The 21,366-nt window shown below is 42.8% G+C and overlaps 1 protein-coding gene across 4 annotated transcripts in view; it reads right to left on the reverse strand.

Annotated features, from left to right (window-relative positions):
• Positions 1–1,813: 1,813 nt before the first annotated feature.
• shf (Src homology 2 domain containing F) overlaps positions 1,814–21,366 on the reverse strand; it is an 81,664-nt gene continuing 62,111 nt past the window's right edge. For 2 of the 4 annotated variants that reach the window (XM_086107372.1, XM_086107376.1), the window contains 4 exons: positions 17,284–17,430; positions 11,653–11,827; positions 11,318–11,437; positions 1,814–5,843 (listed from right to left, as the gene is read on the reverse strand). In XM_086107372.1, the coding sequence (XP_085963498.1) occupies positions 5,657–5,843; positions 11,318–11,437; positions 11,653–11,827; positions 17,284–17,430 (629 nt within the window). In that variant the 3' untranslated portion in view covers positions 1,814–5,656. The remainder of the gene's footprint in view (positions 5,844–11,317; positions 11,438–11,652; positions 11,828–17,283; positions 17,431–21,366) is intronic. The other 2 variants (XM_086107375.1, XM_086107373.1) reach the window with 1 other exon arrangement.

Raw genomic sequence — 21,366 nt, forward strand, 5'->3', positions numbered from 1 at the left:
CAACGCCCCAACTTCACTCAATTGAATTTGTCGTTTGTGTACTTGGAAAGCAACTTAATTGTTTGTCTGTCGTGTCGTGGCTACGTGCTAGTTTGTTGACTGTTTACGTATAGGTTTGTATAGCACGCAGGGAACTTCTTGATTTATTTGAAATAAAATTAAACAAAAATCATTTTAAGCACCATATTTAGGCTCCACTAGTGCATTGTATTGATTGAGATTGGTTGTTTTCTGGTCCTAAAAATATCTGGACTGCTGCAATGGCTGCAACAAGTGTAAATGTTTCTATAATCAAAGCAGAACAGATGAGAAGAATAGCCATTCACATGAGACCACCTTGACGACGAAGAGGAGACAGGGTGGTGAAAAGAGGTATCATTAGCATAACGTCTGGTACCTGAGATTGCTTTCTGTCACCATGTCGGCTGTGAAATGGTGGACAGCAGGCCACTTCTCTCCCCTCAAAGCTTCATTCAACTGCTTTCAACCCACATTTTCTGTACTATAGCCTCCATCTTGGCTCTTTCTTTTGTGCACAAAAGCTCCTGTGACGCGTTTCATGCCTTGATGGAAGAGGTGGAGATCACGTCTGTGGAGAGCCACTATGGAACCTTGGAATAAGAAATGGATTACCTGCTTGCTTTCAGCGTACTGCTTTGATGAATAACACAGTTAAAGACAAAAGTGGCAATACTGTATACAGCCTTAGTGAATGTGTTACACATTAAGGATTTAACTTGAGAAATTACACGTGTGGCTGGCGACTTCCTGGATTGTCAACATATCAGCTAGCAAGCTACTTTCTATTTTGACAGCAGCAACTTCTGGTTTAGTTTGCTAGTAAGCCTCAGCTTCTTGTTTCACTCGGTTGGCCACTTACCTGTTTATGTTTTTATAGTAGGTTTTTTCAAGGTTTGTCATTGTTAGTATGCTGGCTACTTATTATTTTTGTTTAAGTACCTCACAGTGAGCTACTAGATTCCTAGTGGATTTATGTGAAAGTGGGATACGTTCTGATTTCTTTGTTAGTAGTTTTCTGTTATTGGGAAACATCTTGGTGTGATGATTTATGTATTTTCTTACCTACCCGGAGCTACTTTCTGGTTGGTCAGTTTTTGTTAGTTAGCAGATTATATTTTTCAGATTTTTGTTTGTTCATTAGTGGGTTACTTCCAGGTCTGAGAGTTGAAAGGCCATTTCCTAAATTGACTTTCAGATTTGCTTGTTAGATAGCTGGCTATTTCCCATGGTTTATTTATTTATTTATGTATTGTAGTAGTTAATATTTTACTTCTTGTTTTGTTTTTGGTTAGTGCGCTACTTGCAGCTTTGTATGAGTCGCATTTGCTACTTCCAGTTTATTTTTATTTCGTCGGCTGCTTTCTGTCATTTTTTTATTCCTGAGTTGTTTACTTCCTGTTTTTTCATTTAGTTTGGCTACTTTCTGCTGTGTTTGCTTATGTAATAATTGTAGCACTGTTAGTTTGTTTTCTTTGTTAGTTAGTAGGCTACTTTTTGGTTTGACGATAATGACAGCCATTACTCTTAGATTCTGATTTGCTTTTAACTTGTTGACATTCCCTTGTACAGTACTGTGTATATTTCTAATACGCAGTCTATTTTATGTGCGCGCGTGTATTGAGTGAAGTATAGTATCGTGTTTCTACATGGAGCAGTATGAAACTTTGCAGTGGCTACCAATAGCCACAGTCCTTGTATCAAACAATGTAGCAGCGGTTCACTATTTACAGAGAAGCGTAGCCATGGAAACTGGTGTCATCGTCAAAAAAATAAAAAAAAGCATCACACGATATTCCGCGCTTCAGTCATAATAAACCCTATTTCTTCTTTTATTTATTTACTTAGATGCCTTTGCGTCCCCCGTGCTTACGATACATTCAGTATATACATTTGGCCATGAGGGGGACGCCGTGCATACACACTCACACGCACAATTTAAGACACTTCAGACAGAAGAGATGCTTTCCATAGAGATGTGTGAAGTGTCCTCCGTGGATTGCAGTCTATTTCCTCCAAAGCTAAGTAAGGCCTCCCTGTTAGTACTATAACACCCGTTTGCAGCAGTCATTAAGAGCCGACGTCGACATTCATTTATCTTCTCAAAATCTTTTCTCTCATAGGTCCACTTAAAGTCGTAGTAAAGCTGCAGAGACGTCGTCACCGCGACCGCACCCTGTTCGACTTTTTAGGCAGGGGAGTCGTTTCCATCAACCACATGGGACGGTTGGTACCATTGAAACACTAATCAGGAGTCTTCCAGTTGCATAGCACACACTTAGCAGTGATCTCTCCAAAGCTCTACAGTATGAACACTCGCCAGTTAATTTCCCTAAACATGACCATTTCTTGCGTTTTTGCTCAGCAAGCAACTCTTTTAAATGCATGTAAGTGTTTCACTGATAACAATAAATAAACACCAATGATTAGAAGAGCTCTAATTGTGTTGTGGGGCCATCATTGTTCATTTGTTTGGCAATGTTTACGCTAACTCAACTTTGCAAAATGATCAGGGTGCCAGGGCATACAACATCAACAGTGGATCCTCTGAACTCAAAAGTTTTTTTAGATGAACAATTTGGAAATTTTAGAGGGCACAATATTGTCCATGGCAGTGAATCTGTTTCTGTTGTCCATGAAGACGTTAAATCAGAATGTGGAAATTAGCAGGGCAGATGAAAACTATCTACTACAGTCGAAGGACACTTGGAACTTGAAGGTGTCAGCAGTTGAACAACTCAAAAAATGACTGCAAAGTTCTAAAAAAGGAAAATAAGGTCAATGGCAGAGATGCGCATCTGTGGACCAGCAACGCTAAGATGAACTCCTTTTTCATTATTAGCGTGACGATTTGAAAATTTAGGACAGTGGACCAATGGATTGGGCCATTGATTGCCAAACAACTAGGGTCTATGACGGTATTGCGCCGCAGTTTTCTGTGGACTAGCATTGCTAAAGCAAATTCGGTTACCAGAAAACTCTACGACAGTTCAGCCGCCAAACCTGAAGGTGTTGGTCGAAAATTTACAGAAACTTGCCGAAATACAGTGCATGGCGGAAGCTTATATGCATCTGTGATATAGCAATGCTCATGATAACTGAGTTTGACAACATCAGTAGAGTGGCTGGATAAAAATTTACGACAGTCTACCAACAGGGGAATGTTCTGGAAGGACCCGGATGTTTAAAGCAAAAATTGCAAGTCAGGCATGTGTTTTATCGTTTTGATATGGTAATATTAACAATGCTGATGTTTAGGACTTCTTTTTGAGCGACGCTAAAATATTAATTGGAACATTTCCAGTTTACCTTTGGTCATACAGCCTTCCTGATTGCATTAGAATTTTAAGCTTCACTGCAGGGACATAATTTAAGAATTGGAGTACAAGTTGATTCTCTTCCTTCATTATTCTACATAGCAAAAAAAAGTGTGCTTGTTGAGCAAAATCCAGGAAGAAGTGACTGGCCTTCTTAAGGTGGTTCAAAGCAAGATCGCCAGTGTTCTCAAGTCTTTGTAATGGGAGACGTGAAATGTATAGTTGCAGTTTGAATGTTCATCGGGGTTCCAACAAACTGCGCTGCGATTGGTCAGGAAGAATTGGGCCGAGGCGTGACGAGCACACAAGAAGAGCAAAACGAGAGCACCACAGGAGTCACCCCGGAGAACACGATCACGACAAAAAAAAAAGTGGGGCGCTAATTAGCCCACCAATAAATTACAGTCAGGGAATAATCGTTCAAAAGCAGGATAGCAGTCAGCTGATCTCCATGCATGATAAGGCTTCAACCAAACGTTTGACATCACACAGCATCGTAGTAGTGACAAAAACACACCAAAGCCGGGCTTGAATTGTCCTCCCCCCCATTTTTTTTCTTTTAAATCCAAAATGAATGATGCCATTTTAAGGAAATTAGGAAGCAGAGAGCGGATCGATGCAGGCCGTCCCACTGTACCTATTGATCTTCAGACAGACGGCTGAATGGCATTGATTTTCTGAGGTAGACAATGCAGGCGTTGTGGCAAGGGGGGAGGCGGGACAGCTCCAGGGTTAAGGGGGAGGGGGGGGGGGGGGGTTAGTTCCTCTACTCGGGCTTTTTGCATGGGTTGACCCGTCCATCACGCTCTCTCCCCAGCATGTCTTGCCACTTTGGTTGCCATTGGTGTAACACACCTCCCCCTCGCTGACGGATGGCGGAGAGTATGGATGATGACATGAAAGAGAGATCAACGCAAAAGCCGGACACCCTCAGACTTCTTCATGTTCCCCCTTTGCAATACATCTATGTGCATAGAGTACCAACTAGGGATGGGCATGTTAACAATTCGTGGATCATTACGTATTCTGATGTAACAGAGACAAAATAGAGTGCACCGCTCGGCTGGAACCAGCATCAGCGAGTTTGATGTCTTAAAAAAGGACAACTTGTCAGAGAGACGAGACTGCCGCATCAGCAGGGCCACAGTCTAGTTTCTTCTTTTGTCACCCATTCTGGAAACTGGAGTTCAGAATTTGAGGTTCCAGGTTGTCTGTTAACGGGCTGCTACTTGTTTTGTTTCTTAGATGGCATGCTGATTTCTGACGCACTTGATTCATTGCTGTTTGAATAAGATGAACACAACATGTCAGGAGTGACTACAACAAAATGAGACTGTCACGTGACAGCATAGTGCTACGCTGGTGTCTGAAAGCCACAGTCTCCTTTCCTTTTTGTGATCTATCCTCACAGACCTTCACAATAGTGGCATTTCCAACATTAACCCTCTCAATACCCCATTAGCATGGAAGCAGGAGTCTAGTACCTGATCGATAATCCAATTTTGGGACTAGTTTACTCCCTGGCTTGCTTCCCAGTTAGTTAGAAGGCCAGCTAAAACATACGAGTTATGACAAGAAAGAAACGAGAGCAGGGGATGCATAAAAGTCAGGAATCTAAAGTTTTGTTTCTTTTTTTGTCACACATGCACCCAGACCACCATTAAGACATCTTCAGAAAGTGTCTTTTTGGTCAATAGTCTAACTGGCAATGAAATGGAAGTTCAGAACTTCAGGAATGCGCTGATGCCGGTTCCATTTTGTCTAGTTAGCAGGCTACGTCAAAGGTTTGTTTGTGAGTTTAGAAGTTAATTCCTCATGCAATTTAGGAAAATGGAATCCACTGTTCAATAAGTCTCAGTTGGTTTGCTGTCTAAAGAAGGTCAATGTGACAAGTCCCCGAACGCCTACGGGGGGTGTGACAATGACAAGTTGAGATGTGCATGATCACAGCCTGAAAAAGAAACCACAGTCTGGTTTCTTAACTGTCACAAATCACACAGACCTCAACCATGGCGACCTTTTTGGTGGCATTATCGAGCGTTCATTCTGCTGAAACCCAATTGAGTCAGGTGCCCATCCTTTGTATTAGCCTCACAGAAAACCCAAGTTTTCCAAATGAAGAGCCGCAACAAATAAAAGTGTTGTCTCTCAGTGGGAACCCCCTAAAAAAGGGAAGTAAGCGTGTGTTGGTCATAAATAAACAAATAAAACTCCTGCATAAGAGACAGATCCTTGGGAATCGGTCAACAGGTGAGGTGAGTCAGAATCAGCAGTTTTGGGATTTCCCTTTCAATAATGATGGTATTGGTTTGTGTGGGGGACTATAGTGTCCTGATGGCAATGGGGTACAGCAGGGACATATGCTCGGCCCCCTTGATGGGCAGCTTGCGGCTAGAGTAGAAGTAGATGATGTCGGGCACGCTGTCGAAGGGGCAGCTGTTCTGGCCCAGGACGTACTTGTTCTCCTTGGTCCTGGACAGCTTCATGTGCATGAAGCCCTGGCTGCTCCTGGTGACACACAAAAACACAAGAAAGAGTAGTAGGTATTGCGCAACCTGGGAGACGCGACAAAGACTTGTACTTAAAGTGCAGGGTGTCACGTGCCTGGCATGGGAATGAGGCTAATGAACCCTCAGGATAAATCACTTAAGCTAGAGCAGTAAAAGCAAATGAAGAGGCTCCCTGCTCGCTTCCACCAGCCTCAGATCAATACCTTTTACAGTTTCTCAATAATCCTGTGCTCACAAATAGAAAATTACCATTCTGAGGCTGGCCACAGGGAACCGCGTGCTATTTACATTCCATATATCTTGTTAGGGAAATAAACAGAGTATTCTGAATATTAGACTGAGCGACTCATTTTGTTGTTAATTGTGTTATCAGAAAATTGCAAAACAAAAACTACTAAAATATTTTGCTCATCAGAGGTGGTTGATGGAAAAATGCGCAGTTAAACAGTTAATGTAAGTCCCTCGCCCATAACTCCCGATCTCAATCACAATACCGAAACCGTAAACCTAACCCCAAATCATAACTTAACCTTAATGCCGAACTCTGTATTTGTAACATTTCTATGTGTCTGAACAAAGATGGCAGTGTTTCCTTACAACAGACCACGAAAGAATTTTGCTTGGAATTTTGAGTTTTAAGTACTGCGCATGTACTTCTTCATCTGAACAATGTGGAAATCGGGATGTGAAATTCCTTCTTTGATTATCTGCTATTGTAAGTGTACGCCCCCCCCCACCCCCATGGGCACGCACAAAGAGAAAGTAGCACACTAATAAAAACAATGTTGGGAAAAAAAAGCACAAGGTTCAATCTGAGGGTGTCCTAAGAATGACATAATGCTGTCAAAAGAGTCGATGACTTTCTGTAGTTACCTCTTGACAGACGACGCCACTGTGTAATATTTCTCGAATCAAGCAGAGTAAACACACCTCTGTGACTTCTCTGTTATTGAGTCTCCTGAGTGTCGTGAATGACTTGAAATTGGAACATTTCTGTACTTTCTGTATTGCCACTTCTGTTAGTCTGTGCTCGCCAGCCAGGAGACCTCTTGCTAAAAATAGTCGCTACAAAGTGTTTTTGATAAATCATCAATCGCTTGGAGGCGCATGCTCGGTTACATAGAGACGCACATAAAACAGAAAAACACTTCAGGGTTTGTCGTTTCTTTTTTTAGATTCCACGATGATTTGCCAGCAAATGTTTGGAGTTGTTGATGCACAATATTGTCCTTCTGAGACAGCCACAAGGACAACAGTGCTAACTCCTACCCTGATTCATAAGGCTTAGTTCCTAACTTCATCCCCTGCCCCCTGACTCTTTTAACTAATCACTAATCACCTATCTTGTCACCCCAACTTGAACTCCTACTCCTCTGTCCTGACCTTTAATCTAACTTCTCACCCCCAATTACAATTTTAAGATTCCCAGATGATTTGGACTTGTAGATACACCATATCGTCCCGCAAAGCCACGAGGACAGCAGAGCAATAGAGCACAGGGTTTGTCAAAGCAAGAGGAATATCTGCCGTGGCTCACATTGAGCGTGTTCGTCCTTGGCAATGGTGGCTTATCTCCCTGCCTCCGACATCCGGCGACATCCCGTAAAATGACGATCTGAGTGATAAGAATCTAAGATGTCAAAATAAAATAGACAGTCTGTCAAACGGTAATGATCCTTTCCTTTGCCGATAACCTTTTAAAATTTTACTGAGCGTCAAATATACCGTGGGCATCCCTCATTTCACATGAGCGCAAATTGAATTACCCCGACACCATTCTGTCTCACACCAAATTGCCGAGGGCCCCCTTTGACTACTTCCACATCATCAGGAATCAGCCCGTAAAACACCAACACTTTGACTCACCGAAAGATTGTGCTTTGGTATGTGCTGCTGTTTTGGTTTACAAACACGCTAACAACAGAGTTCTGCTGGGAAGGTAACTCTTGTATATATTTAATGTTTAGTCCACAGGATCTATGAACACCAGTTACCTAACACCAAACCTAACCTTGTCCCGTCACAGACAATTTCATTGTTCTTCAGGTGCTTCAAAGTAATTGTACCAATAAATGTGAGACTTCATTCTGTAAGACTAAAAAGGCTTTCGTTGCGACTAAGCAGTCGTCGGGGAAGAGCGAGGAGGTTGGGAGGGCAGACAGAAAACACTTCCCATAAGGTCAGAGAACTGACTGGGGAAGGCTTTGTGGCTCTTTATCAATAATGCAGCGCACACACGTGCCACCATTTGGCCTCATGCATCTTTCAGCAATCCGAGACACAGACCATCCTCACCTTGGGCCTTCCGCTCAATCTCAGTGGCAGCTGGGGAACTCGCCTCATGTCGAGCGGGGGTGAACTCGTCACCTGTGCTTCTGAGGCGCTCCGACGTAGGCCGCTACCACCAATCAGTCCAAAGATTGCTTTTGAGGCCTGACCCGCACTCGCGCCGCAGGCAAGAGAACTGATGTCGTCTGACGCCGAGCAGCACATTAGGGAAGAAGTCTCGCCGAAGTATTGTGATGTGTCGCACGTTCTTTTTTTTTTTTCTCAGCTATTCAGCAATGACTTTTGAAGAGTGCTTTTGTATTCCTTTCCTATGGCCTTCAGAAGATTGACTTAAAATTCTCGATAAGTCATTCAGGAAAAACAATTTGAAATTTGACCATTTGAGCATTTTTGCTCCTATCCGATCAAAGTAGGCAAAAGTCCAATCGTCAAATGCCTTTAAAAGATGATCATGAGCGATTATCTTATGATGTGGACTTGGCGTGTTGAGGGCCCCCCCCCCTCTCTGATCACCTCAGAAAACAGTCAGGGGCTGTCCTAAATAGATTGGAAACCTGTTCAATATTTGTGAGTGAGAAATCGGCATGGGTGTACCCCACTTCAAGGAGTGAATCTAAGACATTATACAGGCCATTGGTTGGTTTGTATTACTGCTTTTGACGGACTCTGTCAACACAGTATCCATTCAATAATATTTTTCCTCGTGAAATTGTTACGCAGGGAATTTATTTACTCAATTACAGATAGTACCGGACATCTAGAGGTGAGGTGTTGACTTAAGGGGAGGCCTCATTCATTCACATTTCTACACGTGTGTACCAAAGTGAAAAACAATTTAACAGTAACTAACTTATTTCCTCAATAATGATTATTTACTTGTTGCAACTATTCGGATGAAGCTATTTTCCAAACTTTCTAACAATTACAAGATTATATAATATGCCTGGGAGAAATACGATTCAGTGACGAAGACGGGAAAGGCAGTAAAGTGAATGACTCTACTTTTGACTACTACTCCCAGTACAGTGAAGCCCCATTTATCATGGTGGATAAATTCTAGCCCCACCTGCAATCTGTGAAAACCCAACAACTAGAGAAAAAAAATACCTCTCCAACATGCTTTAAACATATTCAAGTACTTGGCAGGGGGCATCAATCAGTGTTATGGTGTCCACTACGTCCATGGCGTTCACTGCGGGTGAGGCCTTCATTTGTACAAATACATTTTTATGTGTGTGAACCAAAGTGAACTTGTTGAAAATGTGACTTTAATTTTTTCCGCATCACCCCGTACGACCATCTTTTATGTGGAGGGGTCACAAAAGTTATCCTATGCCAAACCTTTAATATCAGTTAGCAGCAGCCACCGCAGCTTCAAGGCCATAAATAAATCAGGTTACTGCAGCGGCTGCATATCTGCTTTAATGGCTGCTGGCTCGTTATGGAGGTCCAGCTGGACACTTTTGTGATGTGGATTAATGGCGGTGGCGGGATCCAGAAGGCTAACTCATATCTTCTGGTCCACGGAAGTGACCCGAAACGCTCTTATTGTGGCCATCTGATTGTTTTAGTAAAATCTTCTACTAATCCAAAAGGTTAGTAGAAGAGCACGTTGATTGTGGTTGTGCAGCTATTGATCATTTTGTGCTAAATATTGAATTTGTGCTTGTTATTGAGAGTGCGTCGCTGGTTGGAACCCTTGGGAAATTACTTTGGCTGCTTTGAGCATCAACAGATTGCAGTTTGGCAAATGAAAGCTTTAAAAGGGGACATATTATGGAAAATGTACTTTTTAATTGCAGTTGGGTCTCCGGAGTGCCTCCTCATCCAACAAATGTGAAGAAAACAAAGTACATTTTTTTGTTTGCGGACGATTTTGGAAAATGTGCCTGTAAGTGAGCCATGCTGCACCTGCATCAATTTACATTATAACTACCACCACACTGCGTTTCACCTCCTCTGACTTGGTGGCTGGACGAAGATCCAAAGCCACTTTCAAGTGACAGCTGGAATGGCAGAGATATTGTCAAGTTAGCTAGCGATGGCTGGGGGTTGCGTGTACCTCAAAGTTGTCATTTTATTAATTATTTTATTAATTAGGGAGTGCTTTATGTATCATAAGCATGTACATGTTTATGGCAGAATAATAAATGACGAGGTGGCCACGTGCAGAAGCATCAAGATGAAAATGTACGGTATACCATTCTTTTTTTTCCTCCTGCCTCCAGTAAGTTGAAGCTAAAGGCTAATCGGCATCTGTTTGTCTTTCATCTCCCGTCTAAAGGTCCTCGTAAGATCGGGAGGACCTTCCGAAATGTCATATGTCTGCCTTCAAATCTAGAATATTTCCATACATCCAGCAAATAAATCACTTTGCCATGCTGTCAGAGAATATCTCGCAACATTCATGTTGTCATGGCAACCAGCTCTGGCGACAAGCGTGCGATACGACTTCTCCCTGGGGCCGGAAAGTTCGCCGCAGCAAAATGTCAAGACATAACTCGGCCAATAAGAAGGCCGCCCTTCACGGGAGGTCAGGGTTCACTGATGGACGACGGCGGCGGTAGTTGAAGTGTCAGCAGATTATGAGGCCGGTGTGGCCAGGTGAAGGATGAGGGCAATGTTGGCGGGAGGAAGAGGTGGGAAAGGTGAAGATCATTAGCATAACGGGACAATGCAGTCAGCATACCTTTGTGGTCCAGGTGGAGCTTCCCATGCACTCAAGTATGAGAGTGCACGTATTACACCAACAGAATGTACAAATACAGAAGTTGGTCAACCTTGAAGGAGTCATTCATTGACTAAATACTTCTGTAAATGTTGTATACACATTAATGATAATGTAGTGATTCATTCACCTAACATCTGTGCAGGAAGTTCCCACTCAATGATAGTGTGAATGTGAGTTTAAATTGTTGTGTCTGTGTGACCTGTGATTGACAACAAGTCCAGGGTTGACCCCGCCTCTGACTCTAAAACAGCCGGGATATGCTACAGAGCTCACCCACTTCCCAAATGCTGAATTTGAAGCTATATTTTTTCTAGAACTTTTGTTTAAATTCCAAACAGTACCACTTTTGGGGTATGGTGCCACCTAAATTGACCGTTCGGCACGTCACACCAGCACCTATCCAATTCAATAATTTGTAAGCGGTTCAATAAAAACGACAATGTCATTCTTACTTAAGTGAGAGGGAGTAGTCATTCTTGCTGGTTTCGCTGTTCCGCACCAGGTAGCTCGCCTCCTTGCACAGTCGGAGCAGGCATTCTGCGTCCGTCCGACTGATGGCGCCGTGGTACCAGCTGAGGAAAGTAAAACACACAAGGAAATTAAATGTCCCGTTTCCATTACGTGGTTTCTATTCAGCTCTCCTCACTATTGACGGTCAGGTCTGAAGTGAACTTGGCCAACCATCTTTTGAGTAATACAGCTAAAACTATTTCAAGCGTACTTTCGTTTGTTGTTTCTTTTTTAACGCAACCCACCCAAATTCATACTTAGACCCGTAGCAACTCACAATTGGCTTTCCAAGGCCATGCTGGGATCGATGCGTTCCCCTACGGATGAGCCGGGCTGCTCTGCTGACGTCATTTTGGTGTTTACCAAGCAGCCGCTGGAGTGCCGCTGCAGCGGACGGGTTTTCCCATCCTTGGTGGGCGACGTTCTAGATTTTTCCACGCCGTCAAACTGGACTGCAAAAAAAAGAGTAAAATTCAGGCTCAGTCAGATTCAAGTCAGATAATGGACTTGACCATCGCACAACATTTAGCTTGTTTACCTCCAACAATAATTATAAAAACAAGGAGAAAAAAAGGGGGACACCTTTGCAGCCAATTGTCCCATTACTTTTAGGACCTTAAAAGTGGGAGGCACATGTAGAAACTGTTGTAATTCTTACACTGATTTGGATGTAAATACCCTCAAATTAAAGCTGATCATCTGCAGTCGAACTGTGTCTTGTTTGTTTCATTTCAAATCCTCTGTAGTGTTATTTACAACCTGAAAGATGAGAGTTATGTTAATGTCCCAAAATGAATGGGCCCGACTATCGTAAAATCGATAGAAATAGCAGTGAAACTGTGTGAAATGTTGGCTGGGACTGGATGCAGCAATGGTGTCAATTTGTGCGCAACTCGCCCAAGCAACGGAAACGTTCACACAGCGGAAGGAGGCGCGATACATCAACCCATCTTGACATACACGCACGTCGTATATAAATACATGCATATTTACATTCCTACATGTGTGAACGTGTCAGTAGCAAACATACAAACACAGAAAAGTTAAACATTACACATCACGACAAGGTTCTGTGCGCTCAAGGCCGACTGGTAGAAGTCACCAAACTTGTTTAGTGGGCAATGACGTCAGGCTCACATGGCCGCTCAGCCTTTGCTTGTGTGTGTTTCCCATGTGTGTGGCTTTTGGTCTCTTTCCCGCCATCATCCATCACGATAATTGATGTCGCAGCACCCTTGGCTTTGGAAGAGACCTATTTTAGAGACACGCTGACATGCCGGTGGTGAGGCCGGCATGCGCGAGCGGCTTCCATAGCAGATGTTGGGCCGTCCGAACGCTTTGACATATCAACGGCTGTGGCTTTTGATAAAGAGAATTGACGTACAGGGCTGGCAGCGTCTCTCTGTCATCAATGGAAAGTCATCTCGAGTCATCTATTAGCCAGGGTGACAATATGTCCATAAAGATGTATTGAGCCTTGTACCAAATGACATGTGAATTAGCTTCTGGAGCTGAATTTGTAAAATTCTCATTACATTTGGAGAGCAATTTTTTGGGGCGGGGGGGCACCAAAAACCTTGCAACAGCAAAAAAAAAAACGGTTATCAAAAATGACAAAATCCTCAAATTTGGTAGCAGTTGGACGAAAACTCGGGGTGGACATTTGCATCTGAAATTATGAACTAGAAGGTAAAAGTAAAATTACTACTAAGTCAATGAAAGTATATGTGGTTTAAATTTGGTGGCAATCGTACAAAATCTCACTGAAAAGTTTGTTTTGGAACAAAATATGTCTGCCTTCCTGAATCTTTTTCGATGAACTTTTTTTTTTTTATTGGACAACAAAAACATTTATTTGCAGTGTTCTCTGTTAATTCAAAAGAAGGAAATCTAAATGTTGCAGTGAATGTTCTTTGTGGATGAATAAAGTGTCCCTGTCTATCTAGTGTCCATAAATGTTCATAAAATATCAGGATAATCATTTTATCCAAGATCGATCCATTTTTATCGCCATTAGGTTGAGTAAAGTGCCGTTACGTATGTCACTGTGCATCAATCACGCTTTCTTGGCAAATTACTTTTTGGTAGTAAATCCATACTTGCTGTTGTGTTTGTGATTACTTTATGCGCCGTGTATGTTAATGTTATGCAAACACATGCTGTGCATACGTTTTGACTCCTGATGTGGGTGTTCACGTGCACGATGTCATCTGCTCAATGAAGGCACACTAGTGTGTCATTCTAAATTTAAACAGCAGGGGCTCCCCTTCCCCTCCACTCAATGAATGAACTCATTGCCCTTGATGCAATCGCAAACTCACGGAATTGATTCATCCAACTAACTTGTGTTTGTTTTAATGTCCTTGGTGTTAAAACCTGATGCATGATGGGAAATCAGTGACTTCAGAATCACTCAAGACGAATGGTGAGGCATTTGCGGGCGAGGTGGAGGCAATTCAGTCAACGGATGCTCCAGGTGAGTCCACGTTAAGGACATGTTTGGTTTTCCCGGGATATCACATTACGACTGCCACTGTGGTATGAGTGTGCTACATTTTGTTCCCATGGCAACTGACCAGTGGGACAACAAAGGTTTCTGCTCCTCTTATCCCTGTTGACAGCTGTTTTGTTTGAAATTCAACTCCTTCCTTCACTTTTTGCAGTCTGCTTTTTCATGCCATATTCTAAACATGCCAACGTGACAATCACTTGCACGCACACACGTCCACAATGCTTGTAATCACCGTTCCTACAAACGATGCCGTCAAAGTGTGTTAAAATAAAACCTTGCGAGTTAAAAACAAAAACAACTATCAAGTCCATTGGTCAACACGAGTGTACGTATTGCTCACTTGACCACATCTTTCTCTTGTCTACCTACGTCCAACCGAGACAAGACAAAAAAGATGGAGCATCAGATTGGATTAAAATCGAAAAGGATTGCATTTGCTTCCCTCCGAGCGTAAAATGTATATTTTAGGCTCCAACATCAGCGAGTCGATCTTATTCCTCTTTTCTCCAACAGATTGACGAGATGATTGGCCAGGAGAACAAAAGGCCCCGACAGGCAGCTTAAGAGGGATGAGAATGTGCACAGTTATCTGCAGAAACACACACACACACACACACATACAAACTGTCATGCATGTATTGGGGCAGCGATTGTCGATGGAATCGAATGAAAGTGTCAGTCGGATGCTGACGGATGGAGGGAACACGCCCCTTTTTATGCTGCAGCCTTCTTGAGGAAGCACTCTAAAAAATTGAAATGGAAAAAAAAAGGTCAGGGTAGAACGCGTCTGGCTGTCAAGTAAATATTAGATTGTATGTCAAAATGTAATAAAGGTATTTCGATCGTGAAATATTCATGATTTTGGGTGGGCTCAAAATATATATTTATATGAACATTTTAGGATGTGTACAGATGCAAAAGCATCTGTGAACTGTCGTAATTACACTTTTCGTAAGACCGCCTTTAGTAATGTGTTTGCAATATTGTTGGGGTTTGAAGTGCCTCTGTCAGTGTTGCTGTTTTGATTAGCAACAAAGTTCAGAAGAGCTGAGCTCGTCTGTGTGGGAACAACAACGTCTGTGTGGGAACGTCTACAAGCTGATACGTTGCAAGCAGGATTTTTCATTTATTTATTTTTTTGCTGAGGGGAGAGGCGAGGTGGGACAGCATGTTGGAGCTGTGGTTCGCGCCTCGAACGCAAAAGGTTCTGGGTTCAAATATTGGCTCAGGCTGAATTCACTCCATGCTTGCATGGGTTTTCTTAGGCTTCCTCCATATTTCAAAACCAAGCTTGTCAGGTTTTATTTAAGAATCCAAATCGTCCTTAAGTTTGAATGTGACCATGAATAGTTATCTGTTTATAGGGAGCCCTCTGTAATGTTTAATCTTATCATTACGACCAGTCCAGTGTGTAACCCGTCTCTTGACCCAAGTCAGATGGGCGAGGCGCCAGCCTACCCATGACCCTTATGAGGACAAGCACTTTAGCAAATGGAGTCACACGGTCACAGAGGGCACCCGAAAACCTGCTGCACTTGCTCAGACCGGGTGAGTATCGCTTTACAGTTGGATTCCACTCCCAAAGCCACTCACATGGCGGCTGGGGGGGGGGGGGGGGGGGGCAGAAAGCGTTCCCATGGAATGGCCGACATAAATCAAGTCCTCGCCTACAGCGCACAGGGGTGTCCTTTTACACGCTAATCTCCACGGGGGGGGGAGATCCCATTCCCTTGCATTAGTTCTGCCACACGTCCTTCACTTCTCGATGTAATGACGGCAGTTCACAGTGCTTTTAGAGAAAGTCACTTCTTTGTGAGCGTCAATAAGAGGAAATACAGCAGAAAGTCCAAAGCCAAACTCCTCAGAGATTGACTTTTTAAATCCCTGTATGCAAGTAGGAGGGCCGGGCTACCAATCAAGTGTGAAATCAAACAGCCATATAAATCTTTTCTTAGGTGCCTATTTGTGAAAATGTGAGCGAGCTATTCTGAACTTCTGTTCCACTGTGATGTAACAGTAGGGCTAATTTACACAATAACAAGTGATCCTTGACATTATAAGACAGCCTGGGTGAAAATCCAAAGCCAATTTTCATGTCTTAAACACTCATGTAGCAACATCCACTTCCGCCATCCACACCTCTGCGAACATGGCATGCAACCTGTGATATTACACAGGCTAACCTCTGCCTACATCTGTATGACAGTGACTATTTTTACATCATGGACTAAAAACAACTTAAGATGAGTGTGATTTTTTTCATTTCTCCAGTTACTCAAGCGAGGAGGCCGCCATTTGGGGAACCATCTGGAAGCGCGGCGAGTGTTGACAAGAGGAAATGGGGGGGTCAGAGTGAGTGATTATGCAGACAAGAGGCAGTTGGGCACAATTAAAACTAATGAGCCTTCAGGACTTAAAACTCAGCACAGGAGTGAGTGGTTTTCCGCCACGTGTAATCCAGATGGAAAAAGTGCGGTGTTTACAAAAGCAAGTGCCTGGCACTACTATTGCTACTAAATGCTCTTTCAATCATGCCTTGAAAAACCCACTCATACCGATCATAGCACATGCTGTAATTAGCATAGCATACTAGACAAGAAGCGTAATCACTTTTTTTTCAACCAATTGTCTCATGGGAAACATAGATAGCCATGCCTAGCCCAAAAAAAAAATACTCAGCTTGACAGCCTTGAGGGTTTGATATTTAATAGCGTACTCACAATAACCTCAAAGGCATCAAAACTGATTTCTGAACTCATCAACTTTGACTTGTACGTCATATTTAACACCCTGGATGAGGTCTTTCCAGTTCTGCAATTATTTTGTCAATATCGCCTCATGTTTATTTTCCGTTGTGCTTGAAAAGATGGAAAAATGTCATCACAACAAACCACATGGACTCAAACCTAACATTCATCGCCTTGATGAAGACTTTCTAGATATGTCTATATACTGTGTAAAAGAACCTAATATGGTAGCATAGAGACCAAAAACATTTTGAGGGGGATTGCAAAGATCTCAAAATGTAATTCCAACAAACCTCATTGGTTCATACCTCATATCAACGGCCTTGATGAGAGCTAGATATGTCATGGCTTCGTCACGATGCCTAGATACGCTGGCAGAGTGACCAAAACCTTTTGTTGTTTTTTTCTGAATAGCCAAAGTCAAGGTCTAAAAATAATACTGTAATAACCAGATCAAGACAAAACTCATTAATGCCCTCTGGCTTTCCAAAACTGTAATCAGCATCTCCAATTACTCTTCATACTGATCGTAAGTGAAACAAAAGGGTGGATGGATGGATGGATGGATACATGGTAAAAGAATGGATGAAATGATGGATGCTGGGAGTCAATGGGACTGACGTTGGACAAGTGGAACACCAACACCCACCCTGTTGGTGCTGCTCACTGGCGGCTTGTCCGGGCGAGGGTTGAGCCGTCTGCGAGGGCGACTCCAGCTCCTCCACCAGGGGAGGGCTGCTGTTGAGTTGCCCCACCGGAGGGGGCCACGGAAGGTCCTTGATCACTTTAATCTCTACTGCAAGAGACGCCCCAAGGAGGAAAGAAGGAGGCGGATGACAACAAAGGGAGGGGCGGAGAGATAAGAGAGGAAGAAGAAAACAGCGTGAAACGTTGAACAAGTTGAGGTAAGAGAGGTGGTTGAATCGACTAAACCAGGAAGCTGGAAACAGAAAAGGAAGCAAAAGAGGAAGGAAAAAGTTAGCTAGGGAAGACAAGCGTGAAAGCGCACGCAGTTGCAACAATAAACCACTTTTCGTGGAAGTAACCGCACAGAATGGAGAAGATGCGGCAATTTTCTCAACGCTGTAACAGGTGGGAAGAAAAGAAAATGCTGGGACATCAGTAGGAAATTTCTCATTTCATGTGTTGACCTTGCATTATTTCGACGTTGATGATCGGGACTTCAAAAGGCAGGTATACGTTACTTGAGGCTTATTCATTAGCATGCCTTTATGCTCTGCCGCCATTTCATTTAGCTCCGCTTAATTGACTCGGCTAATTGCTACGCGTGCATATTCAACACGAGACGGCCGTGTTTACGCCGCAAATTATGCGCACGAAGAACCTTGTTTTTGCTCCCCTCCGGTGCACGGTTTCTCAATGCCAGGATCCATCACATTGTACAATGGAGCTCCATTTCAGAGCATGTTTGTGTGAAAGAGCTCCATTTGTATGAAAAAAAAAAAAGGATGCAGACTTGATGAAAGTCTTTTCGCGGGGCTGGCCACAAGGACCCTGCGAGGCGGGTGAATACGTTTTGGGGACACTGAGTGTGTGTGTGTGTGTGTGTGGGCCAATGTGTGCAAGGGAAGATAAGAGCAAGCGGCGGGACACGTTTGAAAGAAAGAGGGCCGTCTTGAAGGTCATCTGCACGACGACGGTTTTTTTTCAGGATCCTCCTGCCGCTGAAACGTTAAGCCTATCGATGATTTATTTGAGGACTTTCTGGCTCGTTACGCCCAGAGAAGAGTCATTAAAAATTCATAAAGGCGACTCTTGCACACACCTGTAGAGATGTGATAAATGGTGAGGGCAATCATTTCTGTGTATGAATACATCATTACAGTATCATACCAAACAACCATGAGGTGCCGAGTCACATCAATCTTTGATCCAATCCATAAAGTGGAGTTATAAACAGCAATTTGAATCGTAATGATACCAAACTTTTGTCTACACGATGGTGTATACTAAACAAGAATATGAAACATAGTGATATCAATCCTTTTTTTCTCATACACTGGCCTAATATGTTCTAAACAGCAACACCATAAATCACAGATGCTGATCATTTGTCCACAAAGACTTACAAGCATAGCTCATTCAGTCTACTAGCTTGATGCTAATGCTAATTAGCATCTACATTTTCCAGTGCTTGAACCTTTTGAGCAATGGATTGAAAACATCTTATGGGGGCTCTTACAGATTGAAAACGCCAGCACACTTCCTCCTGCTCCCATACAGGCTTCCTCATTTGTTCCGCATATCATACATCATGGTTACTCCTCAGCTCCTGACTCATCCATCAGCGCCTCAGTCAACGGCGGCAGCAGAAGAGGCTTTTGTTGGCACTGTGCGACTGAGGCTGCTGCTATTGATGAGGTCAGGGCAAGGATGAGCGATTAACCAAAAGCGCAAGTCCGCGCACTCTCCCAACACCTTAACAAGACTTGGAATTTACATTAAAAAAGATTGTGGAGTGTTATTGGCTCCCCTTGGCTGATCATTAACGAGGATAAATAGTCTGGCATTGTGGTATCAGACCCTAGTGGGAGGGCAGCGGGCGGCGCGCGCAAGCGTTTTATGACAGCATTCTCATCATATTTTGTTTGGGCGACACTTTCATTTTCCTATTTAATGTGGCTGTATAAAATTGTGAAGCTTTTTCATGTTTGCCGGAACGGCCTATTAAAATTCAATTGGCGGCGAGTACATCAGTCACTGATATTACCGCGCCCATTACATCCTTCACTTGCTACAAGAATAAAACAGAATAGTTAGTGGTTTGGCAATGGAAAAAAACTATTGCACTTTAAGAACGGCAACTGCGTTAACAACTGGATAAAATGTGTATGTGTGTTTGCTGTGTTGTGGGCACTTATGAATTCACTTTGTTGGAAATCAGCTGAGAGCACAAGTACTGGTATTTCATGCTGGTGTATCAATACCGTATCGTAACAGACAACCTGATACATGGTTCTATTTATCTTTTGTCCAGATGCTGGTATGACCAATACATTATTGTACCAAACAACAAGACAGTAGTTCTATCAACCTTCTGTCTACTCTTTATGCTGGTCAATCAGTACAAAAAAGTACCGTAAGAAACAATACAATAGTGATATCTACTATGAATGAGCGTATCGACACATTCCCCATAAAACAATTTGATACATATACTTATGTATCGATACAGTTCCTTATCAAAGAAAATGATAGCAATCTTTTTTTTTTTGTTTATATCTGCATATTTTCAAAAAGTACAACAGATGAGAGTTGGGCTTGTATCTGCTAGTGTATTGCTAGAGTATCGTAACAATGCCATACTTGTGACATCTATTTTTTTGTCCATATGCAAGATTATCGAAACAGTACTGTGACAATATATTTCAATATTGATCTTGTGTCCACATAACAGTGTATCAATACACTATCTTACCAAACAAAGGTATGATACGTAGCAATATTCATCATCCACATACGTGTGTGTTGGAACAGTGTCTGAACAGACAACGGTACATTACAATATCATTTTTATCCCACGTTTTTGCAAAACTGATCCTTGATGCCGCCCCTGCGTTATAGTCCTGACTTAATCTCTATCTCTGACATTTTTGGTTGGCAAAAGCGTTCCTCCACACTGATAAGCATATTTCCATGAGAATCCATAGCAACCAATTGTTAAAAAGACGTCTCCCTCAAGTGGAGATTCAATCAATCTATATCTCCTGATGCCGGATCATAAACCGACTGCAGACATCAGATCTTATTCCCCTGCACATCTCAAAAAAGGGAATTACGCCAGCTGAGGCCTTGATATGGAGAAAGGCTCCTTGATGTACAGATCTAAGGGTGTTTCAACACCTTGAAGAAGAGTAAGCCTCAAAGGACGAGGCTTGGACTCAATTCACATCCTTGTTTTTCAGGTCCTGCATTTAGAAACACAACCAAGATGAATCAAAGGACTTTTAAGGTGCAGCTTTCTTTTTTTAAATGACATCTTTAAAGGCCCGGCTGACACTGGCATAGTAAAAAACGAGACACATGTCACGAGGGCTTTCAATATAAGTTGAAGTGTGTGTAAAAACAAATGTCTGAGTGCAGCTTGACGGCAACATAACGAGAGAGAGGAAGCATGATTGAGAGAACTGCAACTCTTATCTACGCAGAGGGAGCAAGTCGAATACGTTCTTAAAGAGGCCAGATGGAAAATGGACTTTTTAATGTCTCGTATGTCCCGGATAGTGTAGTGGTACATTCACTTGACTTTGGTGCAGGCAGCGTGGGGTCAATTCTCACTCAGTGACCGAAAGGAATGAATGGTTGTTGACGATCTCCTGCGACTGACTGGTGACCAGTCCAGTGTTTCGCCCAAAGTCAGCTGGGTTAGGTACCAGCTCTCCAACACACTGGACAGGATAAGCGGTGTTTAAAAAAATAATAATACATGTGTCCTATGCAAATAGTTGGGTGTCTGGTGTGTCTCTCCAGCCATCAAGTATGAAATTCAACAACTAAGTACAACAGAAAATGAACAGAAGGACAGAAATTTGGCAGCGTGGGATGAAGTACGACCTTCACAAGCGAAAATACAAGTGCTGCTTTTACAATCTTTATGGGGGCCCATTTTTCTCTTCAAACTCTGGGCCACTTGAGAACAAGTAGCCACTTGCCTATTCCCAACGCCCCATTGTGAGCTCTGGTTGTCATTGCAAAGAAAGCCCACTGTAAG

Source organism: Hippocampus guttulatus, chromosome 3 (assembly GCF_054856545.1).
Source record: "Hippocampus guttulatus isolate MCC_2025c chromosome 3, RoL_Hgut_1.0, whole genome shotgun sequence".
In the NCBI taxonomy this organism is placed as follows: Eukaryota; Metazoa; Chordata; class Actinopteri; order Syngnathiformes; family Syngnathidae; genus Hippocampus; species Hippocampus guttulatus.